This window comes from Amphiura filiformis, chromosome 14 (genome assembly GCF_039555335.1).
Source record: "Amphiura filiformis chromosome 14, Afil_fr2py, whole genome shotgun sequence".
NCBI classification, from domain to species: Eukaryota; Metazoa; Echinodermata; class Ophiuroidea; order Amphilepidida; family Amphiuridae; genus Amphiura; species Amphiura filiformis.
Genome location: NC_092641.1, coordinates 25331775 through 25356404, shown reverse-complemented (window position 1 = coordinate 25356404; position 24630 = coordinate 25331775). Strand labels below are relative to the sequence as shown.

The window sequence follows — 24630 nt, the reverse complement described above, 5'->3', positions numbered from 1 at the left end:
AGAATTTCAGAACCCAGTACAACAGCACGGTACACAGACACCGATAGGTGCACAACTATTAAGCCGCGCTAAATTATCACGATACAGGCGGTAAGATTTTCTGTCGTCCAAGCATAACACAAATACATGCGCAGTGTAGATGGCAATGGCTATGGCTATCACTAGGGTCCACAACTTGCTCATCTATCAAGGCACTGTTCTTTAACCCCAATACATTTGCACATCATTGAATAACCTTTGAAAATTTGGGTACAAAAACTCATATTCTGAAACTTGAGGTCAAATTTTGTGAAATATACATGTTGTATTAGACCTTGCTCACCATGGTCATTTACATAATTCAAACAATTATTAGTCCCCTCTAACACTATGCAACCATCGCGCTATTACAGGGCTGTGATCTTACCTCCTATTTGCTTTGCAAATGGAATCTCCCAAGCGTACATCTTGATAAGCTTAATGCAAGTGATAACTTCACTCATAAGACGTACACGTTTATCTGTGATTTTAATGCAGTCTTGACGAAAGCGAGTTATCAGTTTGGACAAGAGTATCTGTATATAAATAAACATAAACAAAACAAATTGAAAAATATTGTAACCACTCGACTCTGTCTTGACTCAACACTTTTGGACTTGAGACATGACTTGAGTCTTAGATCCAAAATGACTCGCCCTTGGAATAACAGATTAATTTCTACAACAAACAATATGATTTGTTCTCTAGACAGACAAAATTTGTACTCTAGCACTATGATAATGATATTAATATTAATGCATCTGCCAATTGCATCCCCGGTCCCTGGGTACCCGGTGATGGCCCGGGACTTGATATCATGTGACCTGGGATTTGATTCAAAATTTGTCCGGGGGGGGGGGGAGCCGGGACTGGTATAAGAATTGACGTCGGGTGAGAACCGGGATTGGGTCGTAAGTTACCCGGGGTTTTGCAACCAGTAAAATGGACAACATTGCCGTGATTTGCTGAAAGGATGCCCGCATTTATGGGCAGAGGACTGCTATGCACTTTGTCGTACTTGAGCCGGGGTTTGCCGTGGATATAATATTAACAATGCACTGAGTTGCATAGGTGTATGATATAAACATTTAATTCAGTGTATTGTGTTAACATACACATTTTCCAAGCTATCATGTTTTTATGTTGGAGCATTTAACAATATTATTAATCACAAATCGTTGAAAGGATGTTAAATAATATCCAAAATGGGAACCCCATGAAACAATTTGTAATGCCGTTGATTTGTTTACATCTTATCTATGGTTTTCGTTAATCATATCAGCCTTCATGTAGGCCATATCAACATACGATATTCCCAGTTTATTTCCAGCATTTTTTGACCCTTCATGCATCGCAAAATTATTTTGAAAACAAACAAACATGCATAATAGTAGTGGTGACAAAATTAGATGGCCATCCTCTTATCCCGTCCCCCTTGCCACTGTAAAGCACGAAAAGTGCATTATAAAAGTGGAGTGTTTGGATGCGTGCTGTTAGACTATAAAATAAACGCCGTGTCAGACAAAAGTCTTTGAACATGGTAAAAGTTACAAGTCAGCAAAAACATCTACATCCAGCGATGCTGAGGTCTTCATCAGTGCTCGGGCTCCACATCATAAGCTATCATATAATTTAACAACCGGATGATCTACAGTAAAATAGCTTACGAGAACTGGCCTAGGTTATGCTTTTGGCGACGACCGGACGAAACCTCAGAAACCCCACTCCATGCAAGATATGTCTTTTTGAACCCGCATGACAAGATCGCCACGATATAAAAACCAAAATTATCTAGGCCTATAATACGATGGCCAGGGCCAGGAACTACCCGGGGTTTGCATCGGTTTGTATCGCACATTTGTCCCGGGTGGACCGGGGAGTGGCTCAAGATTTTGTCATGGAGGGTTCAGGCCTGGCCAAGTATGAAGTATTAACTTTTAAAACCCAAATCCCCAGCCCACGACCCGGCCATCGCCGGGTACCTAGGGGCCGAGGTTGATATGTGCATAATACTTCCTTTCTTTATTTCATGATGCAGTCATGTCTACAGTAGAATTCATCTCGACCTTTGCAGGACTTAAACCCCATTAAAAGCTATTAAACCAAGATAACACTCATTGAAGCAGCTCAACTGATTAAATCAGATCTTCTCTGGTTGTGCACAAGTGTCTGTTTTACATGTGCGACATCGCAATAAAGCTGGTATTATAGCTTCAGTTGGGTAACCTATTATAAAGGAAACGAAAGGAAACAATGGTATGTGTACCTTTGTTCACGAAACCTGCTTTTTGTTAACCAGCATTCTTCAAAATGAGCAACATAATGATTGTTGACTTAACACGGTTTGGAAATAATTTCTTCATATTTTTGGTGTTATCTGTCGTTTACATATCCTTCCTAAAACACAAAAGTGCGACCCTCTCCAAACATCTAAATTAGCTAAAAATTTAGGACATGTTACAAAACTATATTTTCTAGAACCTATTTAGAATAGTTTAAATGTAGCTTGTACCGTTTTTTTGTGGCATCCTTCATAACGGAGCGGTCCGTTACCAATATAGCTCAATATTTTCTGTCAAATCTCCATTCAATTAACACGGGGAGTTGGCTAGCTATGAGCTAGCTATGCTTTGCCCTCACTCATATTTTACAAAAGTGCGACCATTTCTGAACATCTAACCTAGCTGTAATTTTAGGTCATGTTAGAGAAACATATTTGCTAGAAGTTTGGAGAATAAATTAAATATTGGCTGGTTATTTTTCACACAGTGATGTTAACTAGGCAAGTGTCCATTCTTCCAACATACATCATTTATAGAGGTCACGCGTCAATGGTGAGAGCACTGTGTATTGTGTATAGGAAAACGGACAGTAACTGCAGTATGTATGCATTTGTGAGGATGCAAAAGATATTCGTCTGTGACCAGGTAATATAGTCCCAAGTCATGATTACTACACTAGGTACTCGTTAAACAATAGTCGACTTTGTAAGTGCAAGTTAACTATTTTGTATCTAATCATATTCTTTATTTCCACCTGGGGGGCACTTTGATATTGGAGGTGATACATATATTGGAATGTTAAGCCCCCTCCTTTCAGTACCACGGTCCCCCAAAGGCCCCATATTTTTGTGGCCAATAGTGGACTGAGATTGAATGATATTGTTGTATGCATGTAAAAATGGCTGGGGGATAACATTATACCAAACATAGTAATTTATTTACAGATTTTGGTGATTTTTAGAATTATATGCTGAAAAAATAAGCCATCTGAAGCAATTTTAGAGCTGGTAAAACAACGCTCTGGGCTTCTGTGGAGTTTTTCACCTATGTTCTCTTTTATGCCGCCATAAAATAGGTTTAAAAATCCATCTTGCATCTAATGTCCCCATCTTTTTAATTTTTCTCACCGAAACCTCTATTTTAAACTCTCACACCCGTATCAACTTCACCCTACCACCCCCTCCTTCTCCTTCGTTTCACTGACCTGTAGTGGATAAAACATGATATAAGATAATGTCCCAAGAACCGCTGTCCATCCAAGGATTGCGTAAGAGGCAACAAGACTGAACACACAAATAAAAACACCAACGATTCCCATCGGTAGGAACATACCGAGATCAAACACTCTTTGGCTGTCATTGGTACACAGATTAATGATCTGATAAAAAAGGAAGAAAAAACATACACGTATTATTATTAGTGCTATGTTGAATTCTAGCTGAGATTCCTCTCCTTTTCAAAAATCTTTGGCAAAAATGAAAAATGCAACGAAATTGAAGTGATCAGTCCCAGAGACATCCATTTTTGTCAGCTAATCAGTCCCAACACCCCCTGGCAGGTGAGTTAAGGAGACCTCCTTTTTGTTCTCAAGACCCCCCCCCCCCTTTGGCCGGCAGATCAGTTCCATACATCCAGCTTGTTTTTATCAGTTCAATCTGCCGGTGGCACACCCTTATCAAAAAACAATATATGAGTGCCTCACCCTCGGCGTTTTAGCTCTTGACCATTTTCCTCAAATTTTTTCTCCTTGAAAGTTGTCTTATCTCCTTGGTCCCCTGTTGCCCCGCCCACTTCAGAAGTCCTGGCTACGTCACTTAATAAACGGTAGCCTTACCTCCCCAACAGATTTCCCCTTTAAACTGCGCAATCGTAAGATTTTATGATAAACCATCGCCACCAATGCTGCTCGTATCCTTCCAGCCACACGTGCACTCAAGTACAATCCTAAGCTTGAACAAGTAACCGTTGTCAACTGGAGGCCTGTGAACGCAACAACTAATAGGCAGCCGTAAATGAAGTCGGGTTCAGGTGATTGTGTAAAGGCTATGAGTCTACGCATTACGACGGTCTGAAATAAAAAGATTGACAATAAGTTTTTTGTATACTCATGCGCATGTGCACTACCCGTCGTAGTATCGGCCTGTAAATTTATTGGTTGCATAGAAGCCTAGGCCTATATCATGTATTGAGCCAATGACAGATACACCAAGTATGGTCAGTAGGACTGCTGAATTACGCTAAGCTTAAAATTGTTAAAAGATCTAAAGATCTATTTCAATTGGTTACTGAGATGATTAGTAGGTACTGTAAGAAAAGCAGTAGTGGGCATGGAAAAGAGTAGAGTTCATGCACGATCCATACCTCATACATTTATTGGGTATTTTGGTGTACATACTTAATTTTGATTGCACATTAGCTTTCAATACCATATTCGATGCATTTATTTAGTGCTCTCTCTACTTAACCATTACAAATCAATACAAAAGCAATTTAAGAAATTCAAAATTATAAGCGAAGGAAACATGAAGATAAACAACATGAAGACCAATACCATGAATACATAAAAAAATAATATAGGCCCTAATGTTATAACAAGAGTTCAAACACAAAGTCAATTTTTGTTGAAGTGGGGTTCTTTAGTAGAAAGGATACAGGGCAGATTCGGGGGCATTTTCAGCCATTTAGTTTAGACGCAGGACAGATGTTTCAAAATGTTCAGAGAGTCTGGAAAATCTTTTCTGCTATGTTGTTAGAACTTACAGGATGGATGATCATTACACATCGATTGATCAAGCCAACTAGGGGTCCATTTAACTTAACTTTACAAAGGTACAGGGTGTCCCTGAAAGAACTGTATCGTCGGAAACGTAATTGATTGGGTATTTTAACGCCACATCTAAACATAACTAAATACGTGAAATATGTGAATTTTACACAACTCTCTCATTTGCAACCTTTTCCACGGATTCAAATATCAATCGATGATCTAAATAATATAGCCAGAGTGCTAAGGCCATCTTGATTTAATAAGTCGTCTCAAAGCCCCCGCGCGCATTAGTAAAATCGCTAACGTAGATTGAGTAAATTTCATTTTTTCCGCCGTTTTATTTTTCCCGATCAACTACACAAATATCTCACGTCTGACATCATTAGACGTCAACATAACCAAATCTCAATAAAAAATTCTTTATCTTGACCACAGTGCAACCTCCCTGAGCTGAGAGATGAAAAGGTGGTCTATTCTTGCCACAGATACACAAAATTAAAGTTAAAAAAATTAACTAATTAACTTAAAACCGCATTCCCTTTTTAACTTGGGAAGGGCTTTGAGACGAACTATAAAGATTAAAAATAAAAATGGCCTAATCACTGTGCATCATCAGCGCATGATGCGTCTGTTGTCATTGATAGATATTGATTCCGTGTAAAGGCATGAAAATGAGGGAGTTTTGCAAAATTCAAAACGGAGCGGTCAATTGTCAAAATTCAAAATGTATGTGATAGCTGATATGTTCCTTAACATCACCAATTATTTTGTTACATTTTCTTTATGCGCTAAAGTACCCATACAAATCAGTTCCCGACGCATATCAATTTATAAGCGCTCTGTTTTTAAAGTCATAGTTCATTGAATTTACAACCGTATGACAAAACAGGCGAAAATAGTATCCTTTTTGCACAAGATTTGCTATTTAAAGATAATTGACCATTGCTCATTCTAGTGACTCTAGTATATGAACAATGTAAGTGTGCTTTTTCATTTAATGACATAAAAGTTGAAAAATATTGTAAGGAACACTTGGGGTATTGACTTTTAAAACCTACATTTTGGTCAAAAAATGTGCTTGGATAGGTAGTTTTCAACAGATTTTTCCACATTCGCCTTGTTATAACATTGAATTGTGTTATCTGTTGACCTAGTGACTAAACGTGTTTTTAGGGGGAAGTGTTAGCTTGATATGAAAAAAAAATCTGATTGGATGAAGGGAACACTTGAGGTTTCGACAGAAACCAATCAAAGAGGCCCATTTTTAGCTAGAAGCTTCACAGCTCCTACATTGCTATGCACTCAACCGTGTAGTGTAATCAAAGACTGTGGTGTAGACATTCGCTGCTTGATGTTCTTTGCTTGGAAGCTCTTGGGACGAAAATGTGTTCTTTGCTTGGAAGCTCTTGGGACGAAAATGTGTGCTCAGGTGTATCGAGGTGGGAACTGTGCGCGCGATGGTTTATAAGAGAATCGTTTTTGTATAGAAACCTCCATATGATACAGTTCTTTCAGGGACACCCTGAACGTAAGTCTTAAAATCAAAATCAATTGTAACTTACTTACAAACGAAACTTTCGGGATTTACTACAGGGACCCTTCATAAAGTTACAACTTGTAAATTCGTAGGGTATTCGTAACTTACGAACGGTTACTAGAGATACGAAGGGTTAAATGTTGAGTAAAATGGACCCCTGGACCCTGAACACCCGGGGGCCACTCACATAAATGATCTGTACGCATGCGTGACCAAAAAAACAAGTAAAAACGGGTGTTTTTAGGCAAGGTGCGTTACTCGCGTGACGCATTAGGGTCTAAAAACACCATTTTTCAAGAATAAGGGCAGTTTTCTAAAACTGAACAAGTTGTTTACAGTACCTTTTCAAATTTTTAGTACATTACGAGTCCAAAAAGGGTACATTTTTTCATTTTTACTAGCCAAAAACTCATTTGGGGGTCAATTTTATTTCAGATTACTTTATTAAGGGGCTAAATTTGCTGGTAGGTAAAACTCGTTTAGGGTGTATCCGAGTGACCCCCCCCCCGGGCCTGAACATCACCATCTAAACAAAGGCAGCCCGGGAAAGGCAGTAGGCACCATAATTTGTTTTGGGTGGGAGAAAGACATTCTTAGGGATGAAAGCCAAAAATTTGCCTAAACTTCAACACTTTAGGAATACACCGTCCAGATTGGGGAGGAGGATTCCCCATGTCATGCCCTCCACACCATGGTGCCGCCACTGTTTGGAGGTGACCTGTGTTGTTTAGCCTCGCTTACGACATGAGTGCTCATGCTCCAGAGGGAAACACCTAGAGTTACGGTTTTGTTATGGTAAATATAAAAACAAAATATAGAAAAAAGTAGTAATTACATGATGTGTAATATATGTAACGTATTTTTGTGTTCACTGCAGTGAACATTAATGCCACTTGCCCCACATCTCATATGCACAGTTAATCCCTTACATATCATGTGCCTTGAATAGCCTTTGTAGTTAAGAGGCTAGTAAATAATTCCTAATATCCAGGGACAAGGAACTTTTTTTTCGGCGAAATCTCCACGCAATTGGCTATTTTTTCCGCGAAAATCACTTGTCCCTGTTAATATATCATACCCTAGTTTGTATGCCTTTATCTAATCCTGCCCCACATGACAAGGACTATTTAGCCCATTTAATCTGGCAGTGAGACTGTTCAGTGTAGGACATTTTTAGCATTTTATAAACATGTTTGCAATTGGCTTATAGCCATCACTAGCTCTTGATCAGAGCCCTCGCAGTACCTTAGAAGATCCAGTGATCCCTGAGTAAAATAAACCCAAGCAAGTGACGAGTAAAGAAAATGTAAGGCCAAACCCTGCCTAGTTAGACCATTCTGTAAAAAATTAATACCACTCCTAGAACAGAGAGTGCCGAAGGCAAGCTTCACTATCACTAGGCAAGCTACGTACTAAAGTCACCAAGGACAACTATGCAGTATTACTGTATACCAACAGATATTGGTCTACCCCACCCACCAACCGCTCAAGTCCACTCACCGAGGCGCACGTACAGCCGGTCTTTACTATAGTGTCAGAGGGCATATGGCATGGTTTTTCATTTTTTCTTTCGATTGGATGGAAAATAGGTCGGTTTTGGAGCAAAGCTAAGCCATCATATGCTGACAATACACATAACTGATTGGTTAATCAAAGCTAGGCAGATCATGGTCAGTATACAGAATGTTTAGTTATAGAAACGTATGCAGCAAGCTACAGTGGGTTATTTACTTCAGAAAAAATATAACTATATTGCACAAAACTAAGTCCATTGTCTATAGTTAATTGAACTTGATTATTGACTCTTGTAATAACCCAGCAATGTGTAAAACCTGTATAATATATTTTCTGTTACAAAATAATAATTGGTGTTCACAAAAGCAGGGCTATGACACAAATATCTCTGAGAAAAGCTAGCAAGACCATAATCAGTGATAATGGCTGTATAGTTTGTTTACTTTAGTGATATAAAGGCATCTTGAATCTGTATTTTTCTTTGTAGTTACAGCCAAACTTGTTTCCTGTAGGTGGCTTAAGAACCTAAATGCAAGAATAATAATATATTGTCGAATAAGTGCAGAGTAGGTTAGATATGAATATTAAAAGTTAGACCAAAGTAGCTCAAAGTACTATACACCTGATCCCTTAACTTTGCCTTTTTAAAGACAAATTCTTGTTAATTCTGTATTTGTTAGTTAGGGGTCTGAGCTGAACCTACAGGAGAGGGGGATCAGCATAAATGGCGAGAAGCTAACAGATCTGAGATTCGCAGATGATGTAGCTTTGGTGACAACATCAGTAAAGGATATGGAGGTCCAGTTAAATGATCTGAATAAAGGAAGTAAAAAGGTTGGACTGAACATACACAAGGGCAAAACAAAAATATATGACAAAACACCAGTCAGAGGATGTCATTGTAGTTGAAGGCGATGTTATCGAAAAGGTGGATGGTTATAAATATCTCGGCCAAACAGTGAAGATGGAGGACAACACCAGGGAAGAAGCTTTGATCGGAATAAAGGCAGGTTAGAGTTGCTTTGGAAGATTCAAGGACATGCTATGTGATAAAAACTTACCAATGTATCTGAAAAGTAGAATGTTTAACCAGTGTGTATTGCCGACAATGACATATGGGGCAGAAACATGGACAACAACCAAGTACCTGGAACAGAAACTACAAACAGCCCAAAGGGATAAAATTAAGATCACTGAAATAAGACGTCAAACTCAAGTCAAAGACATTATGGTGAAACTCAAAGAAGCGAAATGGAGATGGGCAGGTCACCTTGCACGAAGGGAAGATAACAGATGGACTAAACGGCTTACAGAATGGCAACCAAGAACAGGGAAAAGATCTAGAGGAAGACAGAAGAAGAGGTGGTGTGATGACATTACTGCCTACATGGGACCTACATGGACAAGAAATGCAATGGTCGAACACAGCTTGGTGAGGTGAGGTGAGGTGAGGTGGCAAAGGATTTGCCATGAGTACTACTGATAGATATCCAAATACTCTTAGTGCAGATTTAAACGCTGCTACGGCAGCACCCACTATATGCGAAGGTTTCAGGGGCGTAGCCAACTTTCTTGGTCGGGGGGGGGGGGAAGCAAAATAAAATTTCAAAAAATTGCACTTGCATCATACAATACATAATTATACCGGTTTTTTTTAGAGAGACTGTACATGTCTTTGAGCTTCCAAAAAGGCTAATTTCGGACAATGTGCGCGAAAATGTTCTATTTTCGCCCATGCTCAAATGAAAAGGGCTGTAATGTAACAATGTGCTTGCGCAGCGCGCAAAAAATTGTATTTTACACTATTTTGGCCCATGATCGGGTTGAATTTAGTGGAAAAGGGGCTCCTTGCACCTTTTTCCCCCTTTGCACTCTAGAGTTTCTCTTTCATTTTTTGTCAGGGACTTTTTCTTCCCCCATATCAGACTAACTTTCATGGAAATTATCAAAAGTCTTGTCTTATACACACATGTTCAAAGTTTTTTACCCCCTTTGACCTCATATATGTAAATTTAGACATCCCCAAGAAATTTGTGAAGTCGCACTCTACCTGTGATCCATTTTGGGTTATAATCGGCCGAGGGGTTGAGGAGGAAATAGCTACTGAAGGGTTGGAAAGGAAATAGTTACTGAAGGGTTGACTCTTATCCTAAGTGGACCTCTAAATGACCTTTGCTTGGCCTAATAAATATGGCATTTGATATCCCCAATGAATTTGTGAATTCATGTGATCCAATATGGGTTACAATTGGCCACGGGGCTGAAGAGCACAATAAAGTAGGTTTGACATTTTGTCACACCACGTACATACCATACATGTACGCCCCTACATACACAAAAACTGTGCTTTTTTGGTCCTGTCTTGAAATTGTTCGGCAGGGACAAAAACACAAATGCAGTCACTATTACTCACTGAAGAGACCAAAGCTGCACTGATTGATATGGCAAGGGAGATTGCACTACAGATGACACCGCTTCGCATGATATATAACAACGCATTGAACAGTGACGCATCTTTACTTCCATGCTTGCTTATCAAATGAGCCCATCTTGCCTCAAGCCTAAAATGAAAAAGAGGAAAATCAATCTTACAAAATGCATACATGTAGGCCTGTATTACCTATGCATGCATCTTACGTAATACAAGTTATAAGTAATCTAAATTGTTGGTCAAAATATTGAATTCATGGACCTTATCCCAAGTGTAATTAGGGTCAGACTTTTGCGCGATTGTACTTTTGTTATTTACAGCAAATATTGCGTTTCTTGATGTTGTTACAAGTCGTACAGACTCAAGGCTAAAATCATCTTTTACCCAAATTCACACAAATACACAACACAAATACACTGTTTGATTAATTACTGAACATTTTCCTCAGGACTGTTGTTGATAAATAAATGGAGAGATTTCATGTTTCTAGTCCAAAAAACAGTACTTTTCACTGTGGACGTTTCGAAGTCTAGCAGACTTCTTTCTCAACACTGATGTTGCTGTGACGAGGGGCAATACAATCTTAGTCATGCATTTGACGATCTTCTTGGAAAACCAACTGGCAACCGCGTTGCTAAGCAACCAGTATCATCAGCGGTAAACAGAGGATCGTCACAACAACATCAGTGTTGAGAAAGAAGTCTGCTAGACTTCGAAACGTCCACAGTGAGTACTGTTTTTTGGACTAGAAATATGAAATCTCTTCATTTACTGTTTGATTAAGCTTACAATATCTAAGTCTTTAATTGAAAGTAAGATATGATTGGTACAAAATATGACAACAAATGCACATACAAAATAATCAAATATAATTACTCTTTAAACTAATCAGTACTAGAGTTCTTGCAATGTTCTGGACGGCTGGTGTATATATCCTTATTCACCTGTCCTGCAAAAATCAGCGAAGTCCATTGTACACTTGCATTTATAAATATCCTTGCGAATAAGATCCTCACATAAAAATGGCGTTGCTTTCTCCAAACACTTATCTCCTTGAACTGCGTTCTCCAAACGATTACCCCCTTGCACTGCTTTCTCCAAAAATTATGTTTAAATTTTCTTATATATCAAGCACTGGGAAATCCCATTATTTTAATAGCCACTGGCTATTTTACAACACATGAAGTGATCTTGGAAAATCCCGAGCCTTAAATATAACATTAACCTTTCTCATTACATCACTTCCTGGGGTTTTCCCCAAAATTATGTCACTTTCACTTTACAATCTATGGGGAATTCCCAACTATTTAAAATTAAAAATGATTCAATTTGTTGTTGCCCAACTTGATGTATACTTGAGAGAGGAATCCCTAAAATGTCTCATGAAATAGATTTTAATTGTAAACAAAGATAAATAATCAAATTGAATTACTCAGGGCACATCACAATGTCTATTACGCTGGTGCGTGTTGGACTTCGGGGGATCTTTTTACTCTTTTCTCTTCATCCTTTGCTCCTGTATTTGCCTTTAACAGGATCTAAAATAATATAGAAACAGGTATGTAAATACCAAAAGGTTCCCTCTCCATATGACTAATCAAGTTAGACCTAGTCTAACTGTGCATATGGACCTGTGTGTTTACCTCCTTTTGCATAAGCGCCACCCACGTTGGTTTTGGTCGTCCGACAGGGCGTTTAAATTTAACAGGGCGTTGGAATTTACCTAGGGCTTTATTGGCATGCTGAGGTTTCGTCTGGGAGTCTGTATAGATTATCTACACAGTGTATACGCCTTCTTTTAATGGTTGTGCTCCATGGTTCGGTACGTATATATTTGTGTTTGTGTATAATGTCGCCATTTATCGTTTGAACCAATTTTGGGATTAGATTTAGAAGTCGGGTATACACTCTGGGTTGAAATGATCAAACTCCTCAAAGTACTATTCACATTTTGCAAGTTGAAAACTGTAAGTGGGCGCTTCTTGGCATGCTTAAAGTCCCATTCAGTGATCCCAGCGAAAGTGTAAAAAAATTGAAATTGTGTACGAATTACTTAAAAGTAAAGGATACGTCATTAGAATTGTCATTAGGTATTTTTGAAATGTAAGATTTGAAAAACATTAAGGAAATAGCATTGTTGACAAAGTTGAAGCCCCATTGAAATACATGCAGCTAATTTCTCTTTAAGCAGAGAAATTGGGGGAGGGCAAAATTTTCAAAAAAATAAGGCACAGTCTTATCCACAATTTGAAATATTTGAGCGACGGGTTCTTTAATTCTTCACCATGTACACACAAAATTGTCTATTGTTGACCCCCATTTTTTAGCCAAGGCCCGTCGTCTACCAACCGCCTAAGATGATCGACGGCAATGAGGAACGCCTCCTCCCTCATCCACCCAATGGCTACGCCACTGCCTATAAGTGATCAATTTCAAAAAAGGGTGATGACTTGGCCAACATCCATCTCTTTCACAGTTAAAATAAATTATTTAAATTACAAACCTGTAACTGTTCATCTTGGATGAGTCTTTATATGAAGCAACTGTTAGATCCTCAGTCTTCAGGGTTCCTTTCCATCCCTTGATAAACAGTGGCGTTACCCATGAAAAAGTGAGGATCGAAAACCAGCTAGCTTTGTCTATTGGAGGCCTGCAACATTCAGATTTGATTTACAAATTAATTTTTGATTTCATGTCTCGAAATACAACATGCATCAAAACAAATTATATGAAACACAACACCAATGGGAGTATTTCCCTTAAAATTTGTATTGCCCCCCCCCATCAGAACAAAATATACTGAAAAACACAATATTTTGGGCAACGTTTCACATTTCCACCACCAATAATATCATTTTCTCCCTCCCACCAATTCGCTACAAAAAAAACCATTCTGGTTCCACCACTGATGTAGCATAGGGGGCACATGTGGATAGTAAAAAGCATTAACAAAGCTGCATTTGCAGAAAACCCCATTGAAATTGAAAAACCAGTTCAAAAGATATGAGCAATTAAAGAATTTTCAAACAAACAAAGCTTGATCGTGTCACATTATTATAAATTCTTGTCGAGAAAGCTTATCCACTAATTTGTGACGTGTCATGTCAAAAGCAGACACTTTTGGGCAGGTTATCAATTTGGAGATTTTTACATATCATAAATATAGAGATATTTTGCTCCACAACGCCGTTTTCCCCAATGAAATCGGACATTCCTAAGCGACGATATTGAGTTCGTAAGTTATGGTATTATAAAATTGGAAATTGAGATATCCGCCTTTAAAAATATTATGGACAATGTTCAGAGTAGGAATTACCTTGAAAAATGTCTTAAAAATACAAGATGCCAGTTATATTCCGGTCTGAAACTATCAGACAATATTTTTAACATTAATAACATCTCAAATTTGCAACAAACCCAAATTGTGAGTAAATCACCCCCGGGCAGATTTCTCCATTTACGATCCTGCCCAAAAGTGTCTACTTGCCAAGTTTTAATTTTTTCCAACAAAGCGTTTTTGAGTTACGCAATTTTTTGTCATCTCAAAATCCCATTGAATTACTACAGGGAAGGGGTTTTGGCACTTTGCCAATTTCTCAAAATAGCAACATTTTTGAAAACAAAGATTTTATTAAAACTGATTTTTCTCTCCTTTATAGCAGTTGTATTATAGAAGTTTTAAGTTTCATTTTGCTGCCAATATATCACAGAATGATACAAACCAAGTTTATTTTCTAATTTAGTGTTACATATTTAACAGGAATGTTGGTACTTTTTATTATTTTTTTATTTTTTTTCTAGAAACACTAAATTACCTAAATTCTAGGATTTTTTTAGCCAACAGGAAAGGGTGCTATGGTTACCAAACTTTCAGGGATGGTAAATAAGATTAATATCTAAATTCTCTCGTCAGTTTTTTCCAATTAAGTGTTTCTATTTTAAGCTACAGTGTTTCTAACATTCCCTAAAATTAAAAATGGAAAAAATAATTTTTTTCAAAAAGTAAACACTTTATCCAAAAAAACTGACGAGAGAATTTAGATATTAAGCTTATTTACCATCCCTGAAAGTTTGGTAACCATAGCTCCTTCCTAAGTGGGCAAAAAAAATCAAAAACTGTCAAAATTAAGGGAATTTTCAAAAATAAAGAAAACATAAGAATTGTTACAATTCTTATAAGACTCTTAAAATAGGTGGGGAAAATACTTTTCTTTGTTATGTTAAAGATTTAAATGAATAGACCTGATTGATTAGACACAGGAGCTATTTTTCTGCAAGGGTATTGTATCCGAGGCAGCTACCTTAACATGACACGTCACATATGTCAATCATTTGATAACATGAAGTTTAAATCTCTTCTATTGATGACTTTGACCCCTAATTCATAAAAAAAAATCAGATATGTCCCCTTTTAATGAACATAGCAAATAAGGTAAAGCAAAGAAAATCGATATGTTGCCAATATGTTGTCGATCGTGATCGAATTTTGAAATCAGAATTTTGAAAACAATTTGAGCGTGTCCTCCTCAGCGAATCACCTAAAGATGTTTTAACAATATAATAACATACCTTGTATCCGTTGTCCATTTCTTTTTCTTGCGCGGATTGATTTTGGTATAAGTTGGGTTATACACAGCATGTGTAGCTTCCTGGTATGATCCAGATGAATCTCTTCTGTTTCCGTGGTTACCTTTCTTATCATCATTGTTTTGATTGACGTTACCCTTTAGACGCATTGGCTTAGTTGAATTCATCGTTTACGCTGGAAAATAGAAATGTGCAGTTCAATGTTATAAAACTTATCATGTAATTGCGGATTATATAGCACTTATATTGCAAATCCGCTGCGATCCAATATGCATTACTCTCAATTTGAGATGAGACTCACCAGGCCTATAAATTATAATCATGGAAGTATATAAGAGACATGAATAGTGTTACTACTTGTACATCAAAGTGAGTATGATACATGTGATTAGGTATAACAACACCTCAATTATATGACAATTCTCTGGCTTGACGGTTTGACGATTGATTTGACTTCTTTAGACCTCTATGTTTTAGAAAAAAGTTAGCTCCCTCGCAAAAATCCCGACATTCTCCTACCGCTCAAAATCCAAGATTGCCGCCGGCGCCATTTTGAAAAATTAAGTTTTGGACTAGAGCACCTATAATCATGTACAAAGACACTTTTTCGGATAAGTCGAGCACAAGGATTCCGATTCTGACATTAGTTTGACATTACGGAGTCATTTTCACCCAAAAAACCAAGATGGCGGCCGGCGCTATCTTGACAAATTTAGCTTTTGAACCAAACCACCTTATTCTATTCCCCCTGCCTCGGTCTATTCGCATGTGACCAAAATTTAAACTAATGAAAATCTTACCTGCTAAAGCAACTAATTGTTTATATTTCCATTATTTTGGCTGCCAATATCAAACACATGTAAATGAACACAGAAGCATGCACTGTTGTTCGTATAAAGAACCGTATCTACATACATGAAGTGCAATACATTTCGACACGTTTCAGGTTTAGGGCAAAGATCAAAGAGCAGGTTTAAAGGCGCTATTTTAGGAATGCACCATTTAACTTTCAAGGGGGAGGGAAAGGGGTGCTGGAAGTTTTTGAAAAAGTCCCCCCACTACATGAGCAAAAAGATACATTTTCCCCACTATCACTAAAAAAAACCTTGATCCACCAACTAAAAAACCCAAAACTTTCCCTACCTATTTGTGTACACAATTGAATACCTGAGTGGAAGAAGAGCCCAACTCCATCAAAACTGTTTTTGAGATATTAAGAAAAAACTTAATATTTGGACAAGTTTTAAAGACAGAATGTTTTCATCTTCAGGGAACCTTTAATACATGAGCATACATTATTACATACATTCCAAATTATATATGATGTTTCCATGGCAGCGGTACAGATCTTAATACGAGCTGGAATTGGGCCCTTCTTCCACTAATATATTGCAAGTGCCAGATCCGTAAGCAAATGTGTTATAAATAGCAACAGAAATTTGATAATTATCCATTAATTGCACAAGTAGAAGCATATGTAGTATGTTAGCCAGAAAGTTTATTGTAGTAAAAAGCAAATTTCATGGATGAGCAAAATTCCTCTTTAACCCAATATTTGAGGAAGAAGGGCCCAACTCCATGGAGTTGGGCCTTTCTTCCATGAAAACCATGATTAAGTGTATGTGGAAGACTATTTAGAGAGTGGATTTTGGCTCATCTTTCACACACAAGGAAGAACAGTCTGTTGGCAATAAAATGCTGGGTCTAACTCAATTTTTGTAAAAAAAATGGAGTTGGGCCCTTCTTCCACTCAGGTATTCAATTAAGGAGTGTTCAGAAATACTTTGGTAGGGTGGTGGTAAATATGTAGGGGTCATAAAATTTGTTGAGTTCTGATAGGGGGTTAAGGTTGGTCTTAACCCTGGAATTATGCTAAATTGTTGATCTAAAGTATATAAAAGTATACATATTTAGAATGGCAAAGACTTGATAAAATTAATCTGAAAGGTCAAATTTTGGCCAAAATGCTAATTTTTGGCTCAAAATTCCAAAAAACGGGGTTTTTTTACCCAGTTCTTTTTCGTTAAATGTAACAAAAAAATTCTTGGGCCAAAAAATTGTTTTTAGGAGCAGTTTATTTTATTTTTTGAATTCGGGCCAACATCACCAAAAAAGCTTGAAATTTGGGCGAAAATCGGGCTTTTTATGATTTTTTTTTGAAAATTAAGGATTATTTGACCATTTTTTGGTGCAAATTTCTCAAGCTACTTTACAAAATGACAAAACATTTCAACATCTTTTATATCAATGACATATGTACATTTTATGGGTCAAAATAGTTTTGTAGTAACCTAATATGAGGGGGATCAAAATTTTTTAGGTCCATTAAGAGGGGGTCACAAAAGTTTTGGGTTCGCGAAAGGGGGGTTAACATTTTTTTAAACATATATATTTTCCAGCCAATCCCCCCCCTCCTATCGTCACCCACCAAAGTATTTCTGAACACTCAATTTTGATTGAAAAATTAAAAAAGGCAATAATTGGTGTAAACAAGAAGAGTCTTTTAAAAAAGACATAGCTTCCAATTGCCGAATTCAAAGTCTTCGCGGACAAACTGTTATTCATCCACGGTTGTTTGATGGCATGTAAAACTGAGTCATTTTAAAGAAAAGTTGAACAATGATGGCCCTATTTATCTAATGTCATGTTTGCATCTTTACAAGGGGTGGACACTTGTAAAATGGTATTAGAACATCAGCCAACAGACTAACAAATGACAGGGGAATTTTCAAAAAACTTTTTATCATGAAATGTAAGGTAGAACTCATATTATTTGGACAATTTGAATTTGAAATATATGTAAATAGCGCCCACAATTTTCACAGATATGCACAGTTAATAGAATTAGAATTACCACAAAAAACAACAGAAAAAGATGATTAATTTGATATAGAAACGAAAAAATACATTTGCAGAATTTGGCCAGATTGACCATTTCACTATATTTTTCTGCAAGAACGAGTCATCCATACCGCGGAAAGTAGACATGATGCCCTATGGGGGTCGACGGTATGTCAGGTTTGTGTAAGTGAACCATGGACGAAAGAGTACAACCAGTCAAAGGCCCAGTGCATTGTATGCTGTGAATCCTCGCATATTCTTGAGGGCCGATTGTTCGATCGTGCCGTATCTAACATGAATTTGGTGTACATGCTTATCTGAATATTCGTAAAAGTCTTTTTCGTTAAAAAAAATCAAATTAAAATAGACTTGTTTGGCCGGCACCTTCGCATTTTTTGGCCGATTTCAATATAAAAAAAGGTGTGAAAAGGAGATCATCAAGCATCCAATAAGCTGGAGCCCTAAGGAATCCGAAACATCATGGTTGTATATAACCCAGTATTCTTATGTTTGACTTTGTTTTATGAGGGTTTTAAAATATATTTCTTTTGTTTTACATTGTATTATGATGAAAATTATGAGAATTGAAAATAAGGATTTATGAAAAATGTCATTCTTATGTTTGGCTTTGTTTTATGAGGGATTTAAAATCTATTTCTTTTGTTTTACATTGTATTATGAGGGAAATAATGAGAATTGAAAATAAAAAAAAAAAAAAAAGCAGTTCTTATGTTTCACTTTGTTTTATGAGGATTTTAAAATATATTTCGTTTATTTTACATCCTAGCAAAAAAGTTATTCTTATGCTTGACTTTGTTTTATGAGTGATTTAAAAAAAATCTTTTTCTTTTGTTTTACATTGTCATTCATATGTTTGACTTTGTTTTATGAGTGATTTAAAATCTTTTAGCTTGGGGTTTACACCCCAGCTAAGGTCTTCTTTTCGGTTACTTGGTTTTATTCTGCTTCTTCTTCCGCCTCCGACTTTTCCTGTCAACATTGCTATAGATCAGGCATGCTTTGACCGAAATAAACCAAAATTGGTCACAACAGTCGTTGACCATGACGGTACATGGCACATGACCCTGAGGGGATGCGCGTCACGGATGTTGAAGATGTGTCTTTTGCGGGAAATGCTTCTTCTCCTGCAAGTAATGTTATAGGGTGTTGGCAATTTTACATAAGACTCGGCTATACAAAGTGCTTATATGTACCTCACAGAATTGGGGTCGAAAGTCATTAAAGGGGGTTCTACCTTCAAGTAAGGACTCACGAAATAATGTAATAGAAAATCATATATATAGTCCGTGGCAGAAACAATTAGATATAGGCAGAAATTGTTACTAATCCATCACTTAAAAGTGTTACAATAAACCCCCAAAAGATAACTATATAACGGGTCTCACTCTAACATCTTTAGTAGAGGATGAAACACTCTAATATCTTTATATAGGTTGGTAGTATTACTATATTATACTATTACATTTTTCCCTGTTCCACTGTTCCACTTGGGACACTCTCACTCTAATATCTTTATATAGGTTGGTACTGGTATTATGGTATTACTATATTATACTATTAGATTTTTCCCTGTTCCACTGTTCCACTTGGGGCACTTCTCACTCTAATATCTTTATATAGGTTGGTACTGGTATTACTATATTATACTATTACATTTTTCCCTGTTCCACTGTTCCACTTGGGGCACTTCTCACTCTAATATCTTTATATAGGTTGGTACTGGTATTACTATATTATACTATTACATTTTTCCCTGTTCCACTGTTCCACTTGGGCCACTTCTCACTCTAATATCTTTATATAGGTTGGTACAATGTAGTACAATGACGTCGCTTGAACATAAGCATCGGCTATACCAAGTGCTTATATATAGGTACCAGACTTGTACCCGGCCCGAGTCCAGCTTGTCCGAGTCCGAGCCGAGCCGAGTCCATTAGTATCCGAGTCCGAGCCAAGTCCAAATCCCTCATAAAACAAAGTCAAGCATAAGAGTTTATTGGTACGTACGCACATGCACCACCCCTCCACGTAATTGTATAAAGGGGAATGCTAATGTACAATTTTGATGCTTTCCGACAATTCAATGTTGAAATAATGTTGAATCATATTTCATCTTAAGTAAGCCTATTATGGAACCGGATAATGGATAATAGTATTCACTATGTGGTGAATGCTACATGTAGTTTCAACTGATGGTGCAACAATGGTGAATACCTCTTGGTATCAAATATATTGTAATACTCTTTTTGTATTCTTTTCAATTTGCCCGGTTATTCCTTTCTCCACGCTTTGACGTATCGAGCTTAAATTAATATACACGGAGACAGTGGATTTGCGGTAGGGAAGCATGGTCAGTTCCAGACGATGGTGGCCGACGTCATTTTAATGCGGCAACAGCCAATATCGTAAGCAAAACAAACACTATTACGGCAACACTGCCTGGACGTTGGACGTAATTTTTTCCCCGATCCGAGGTGTGTTTTAGCTCTATTGGCCCGTTACAGAAAAAAGTGCACAAAATATATTTCCTAGTGCAATATATACATTTTCACATGAAAATAAATTATTTTGGATTCAAAATGAATATGAAGTAAAAACAATAACCTTCGCTGCTCGGACCGCATGGGTGGCAGGGAAGTCACCGACCACTACACCATGTGAAGCTGTTGCGTACATGGGTGAATTTTGTAGTATTGTATCATAACATAGTGCGTTATTCATACAAAAAAAATTAAAACAACAGTACATGTACTTACAATGAGGTTCACTGTCGAACATCAACGGATTTAGACTGAATATTGCTTGATAACATACATACAATTTTGGAATTATTTGAGACATTTTCGTGTTTACGTGTAAAACCAATGACGACGTCAAAATTCAGTCTATCTTGGTGAGGCTTGGGAAGTCAGTGTAGTGATCAAATTTTTTTAATCAGTGTCCGATTGGTGTTAAACCTAGTATAAATAACCCTCCATATGCGAGGATCATGCAAAAAATCAACTTGACGTCATCAGAGGTCAAACGGGGCCAAATATTAAACTTTGCCCGATTTGGTCAAATGAGGTCAATCAGAAATCCGCGGCGTGTATTCGTGGCTCTTGAATCACAGCAGCTGTAGTTATTATTTGTATTAATACAAAAATGTTCGCCAAAGTTGGACTAGAAATTTGCCTTGAAACTAAAGTTAATTCACCTGTACTATAGCAGTAATTTTTGTGACATATATTTTCACCCATATGAAATTCAGAAGTTTGAATAGTCTATAAGGAGCAATTTAGCACTTTATACAAAGACCTGCATGCAAAATGTCACGAATGTTGGTATGGCACACAATTAACTGTAGTAAAGTGCAACAAATAATTTTCATTGGAAAAATAAAGTAGTATAAATCTCCGTATTATAGCAATACGCAATATTCATTCTTCAAAATTGTCTTTCTTTCTTTCTTTCTTTCTTTCTTTCTTTCTTTCTTTCTTTCTTTCTTTCTTTCTTTCTTTCTTTCTTTCTTTCTTTCTTTTCTTTCTTTCTTTCTTTCTTTCTTTCTTTCTTTCTTTCTTTCTTTCTTTCTTTCTTTCTTTCTTTCTTTCTTTCTTTCTTTCTTTCTTTCTTTCTTACAAGAATAATCCGTTTTGAACGATACAATAATTTATCCTAGTCTTTTTAGGTACATACAAAAAGAACTTATTCCAGTCTGTAAAACCCCTATGCATAAATTATTATGTATCGTTTTAATGTGGCATAATAGAGTCAAACTACATGGTCTGCTTCCCTTTAATATTACTGTTGAACTCTGAAGGTCTGTTAGCATTGAAATAATTGTTTTGGTTTATTAAAGCTAACGATTAAAGGTTTCTTTACATACCAAAATATATTTAATCAACTTTTCAGAAATAGGAGAAAAAGAGGGCGCAATGAGGGGCCTCTTTTTTGGGACACCCTGTATATAGATATCCAGATAATGCAATTGTAAGATTTTACCCCCTTAATGACTTTTGATCCCGATTTCCCGGTTTCATTTACAAGCTATAGGAACTGGGTATAGCCGATACTTCAATGTGCAAGTGACGTTATTGTACTTTGTAATATGTGGCATATAAAACCATTTTGAAAGTATTTGGTTATACCTAGAAATTCCCCCTTAATGACCTTCGACCCCAATTCTGTGAGGTACCTATATATAAGCACTTGGTATAGCCGATGCTTATTTTCAAGCGACGTCATTGTACTATGTAATATGTGGCAAAAGAAGTATTGTAAACGTATTTGGTCATATACCAGAAATGCCCCTTTAATGACTTTCGACCCCAATTCTGTGAGGTACATATAAGCACTTTGTATAGCCGAGTCTTATGTAAAATTGCCAACACCCTATAACATTACTTGCAGGAGAAGAAGCATTTCCCGCAAAAGACACATCTTCAACATCCGTGACGCGCATCCCCTCAGGGTCATGTGCCATGTACCGTCATGGTCAACGACTGTTGTGACCAATTTTGGTTTATTTCGGTCAAAGCATGCCTGATCTATAGCAATGTTGACAGGAAAAGTCGGAGGAGGAAGAAGAAGCAGAATAAAACCAAGTAACCGAAAAGAAGACCTTAGCTGGGGGTGTAAACCCCCAAGCTAGGTAAAGATTTTAAATCACTCATAAAACAAAGTCAAACATATGAATGACAATGTAAAACAAAAGAAAAAGATTTTTTTTAAATCACTCATAAAACAAAGTCAAGCATAAGAATAACTTTTTTGCTAGGATGTAAAATAAACGAAATATATTTTAAAATCCTCATAAAACAAAGTGAAACATAAGAACTGCTTTTTTCTAGACCCTTATTTTCAATTCTCATTATTTCCCTCATAATACAATGTAAAACAAAAGAAATAGATTTTAAATCCCTCATAAAACAAAGCCAAACATAAGAATGACATTTTTCATAAATCCTTATTTTCAATTCTCATAATTTTCATCATAATACAATGTAAAACAAAAGAAATATATTTTAAAACCCTCATAAAACAAAGTCAAACATAAGAATACTGGGTTATATACAACCATGATGTTTCGGATTCCTTAGGGCTCCAGCTTATTGGATGCTTGATGATCTCCTTTTGCACACATTTTTTTTTATATTGAAATCGGCCAAAAAATGCGAAGGTGCCGGCCAAACAAGTCTATTTTAATTTGATTTTTTTTAACGAAAAAGACTTTTACGAATATTCAGATAAGCATGTACACCAAATTCATGTGTGGATGTTACATGTTTCCTGTCAAATTATTGCGCCAAGGACATGGATTGCTGCATTTAGCATCCATCAACCGAAATGTTTTAGAGAGCTTTTTAGTATAAAGCAGTGGATTTATAAACTTGTCAATCAATTTGTATTATGAAATCTGGCACACATACTATCGGAATAGTCGGTATATATCTTTTTATATGGTTGTTACTTAATTACGATTATTAAGTTTAATATAAGTTACACATAGATACGGGCCAAGGGTCGTATAGGGGTTTATTAGAGATGATTTTGTGAAAATCTTAAAAAATGCTACTCCTCCTTTAAATTACATGCTATGGCCACCAAACTACCAAACTTGACCACCAAACTCGATACCTATTAAAGCCTAAAACTCGAGTTACTGTCCCCATTACATAATTACACAATTTCACAAAGTGGCAATTTCGCACAATTGCAAGAGTTTATGGATATGTACGCACATGGACCACCTCTCACCGTCATTGAATAAGGGGAGAATGCTAATGTACAATTTTGATGTTTTCCGACAATTTAATGTTGAAATAATGTTGAATCATATTTCATCTTAAGTAAGCCTATTATGGACAAGGGATGTGTGGTAGGGAAGCATGGTCAGTTCCAGACGATGGTGGCCGACGTCATTTTAATTAGTGGTGGGTTAAAGAATGATGATGCTAATTTCTTAGGGAACCAGCTTATTTGATGCAGTATGATCTCTTGAGCATTTTGACACCTTTTTCATCAAAATCGGCCAAAAAATGAGAAGGTGCCGGCCAAAACAAATATTTGGACAGGAGTGTCTATTGGGGGGAGGTCTGAAAATCAATATTTCCATTAACAATCATTATTATGTGCTTGATTCTGCTAAAGTTGGTATTGATTTGTATGTAACTGATGTTTAGAATTCCATTTTTGAAAGTTGCATACAAATTGGAGTTTTTCAGACCCCCCAAAGTCGGACTAGAAATTGGCCTTGAAACTAAAGTTAATTCACCTGTACTATAGCAGTAATATTTGTGGCATATATTTTTAGCCATGTGAAATTCAGAAGTTTTAATAGACTAGTATAAGGAGCAATTTAGCACTTTATACAAAGACCTGCATGCACAATGTCACGAATGTAGTAAAGTGCAACAAATAATTTTCATTGGAAAAAAAAAGTGGTAATCTCCGTATTAAGCAATACTTTCTTTCTTTCTTTCTCCCTTCCTTTCTTTTCCTGTTTTAAACAACGCCACTCTGGAATCAAACACCTGAAAAAAAACCCACTATTTTACTAACCTTATAAAAGAAATGCATTTTACAAGAATAATCCGTTTTGGACGATACAATAATTTGCCCTATTCTTTTAGGTACATGTATACAAAAAGAA

At 36.7% G+C, this 24630-nt stretch overlaps 1 protein-coding gene across 1 annotated transcript in view; it reads right to left on the bottom strand.

Annotated features, from left to right (window-relative positions):
- The window catches only part of LOC140169314 (ATP-binding cassette sub-family C member 5-like), a 57452-nt gene extending 41404 nt beyond the window's left edge, over window positions 1-16048 (bottom strand). The window contains exons 1-7 of the mRNA XM_072192572.1: window positions 15938-16048; window positions 15120-15312; window positions 13054-13200; window positions 10533-10680; window positions 4135-4368; window positions 3505-3678; window positions 407-554 (exon numbers count right to left, since the gene is read on the bottom strand). Coding sequence (XP_072048673.1) covers window positions 407-554; window positions 3505-3678; window positions 4135-4368; window positions 10533-10680; window positions 13054-13200; window positions 15120-15304 — 1036 coding nt within the window. The 5' untranslated portion in view covers window positions 15305-15312; window positions 15938-16048. The remainder of the gene's footprint in view (window positions 1-406; window positions 555-3504; window positions 3679-4134; window positions 4369-10532; window positions 10681-13053; window positions 13201-15119; window positions 15313-15937) is intronic.
- Between the last annotated feature and the right edge of the window lie 8582 nt (window positions 16049-24630).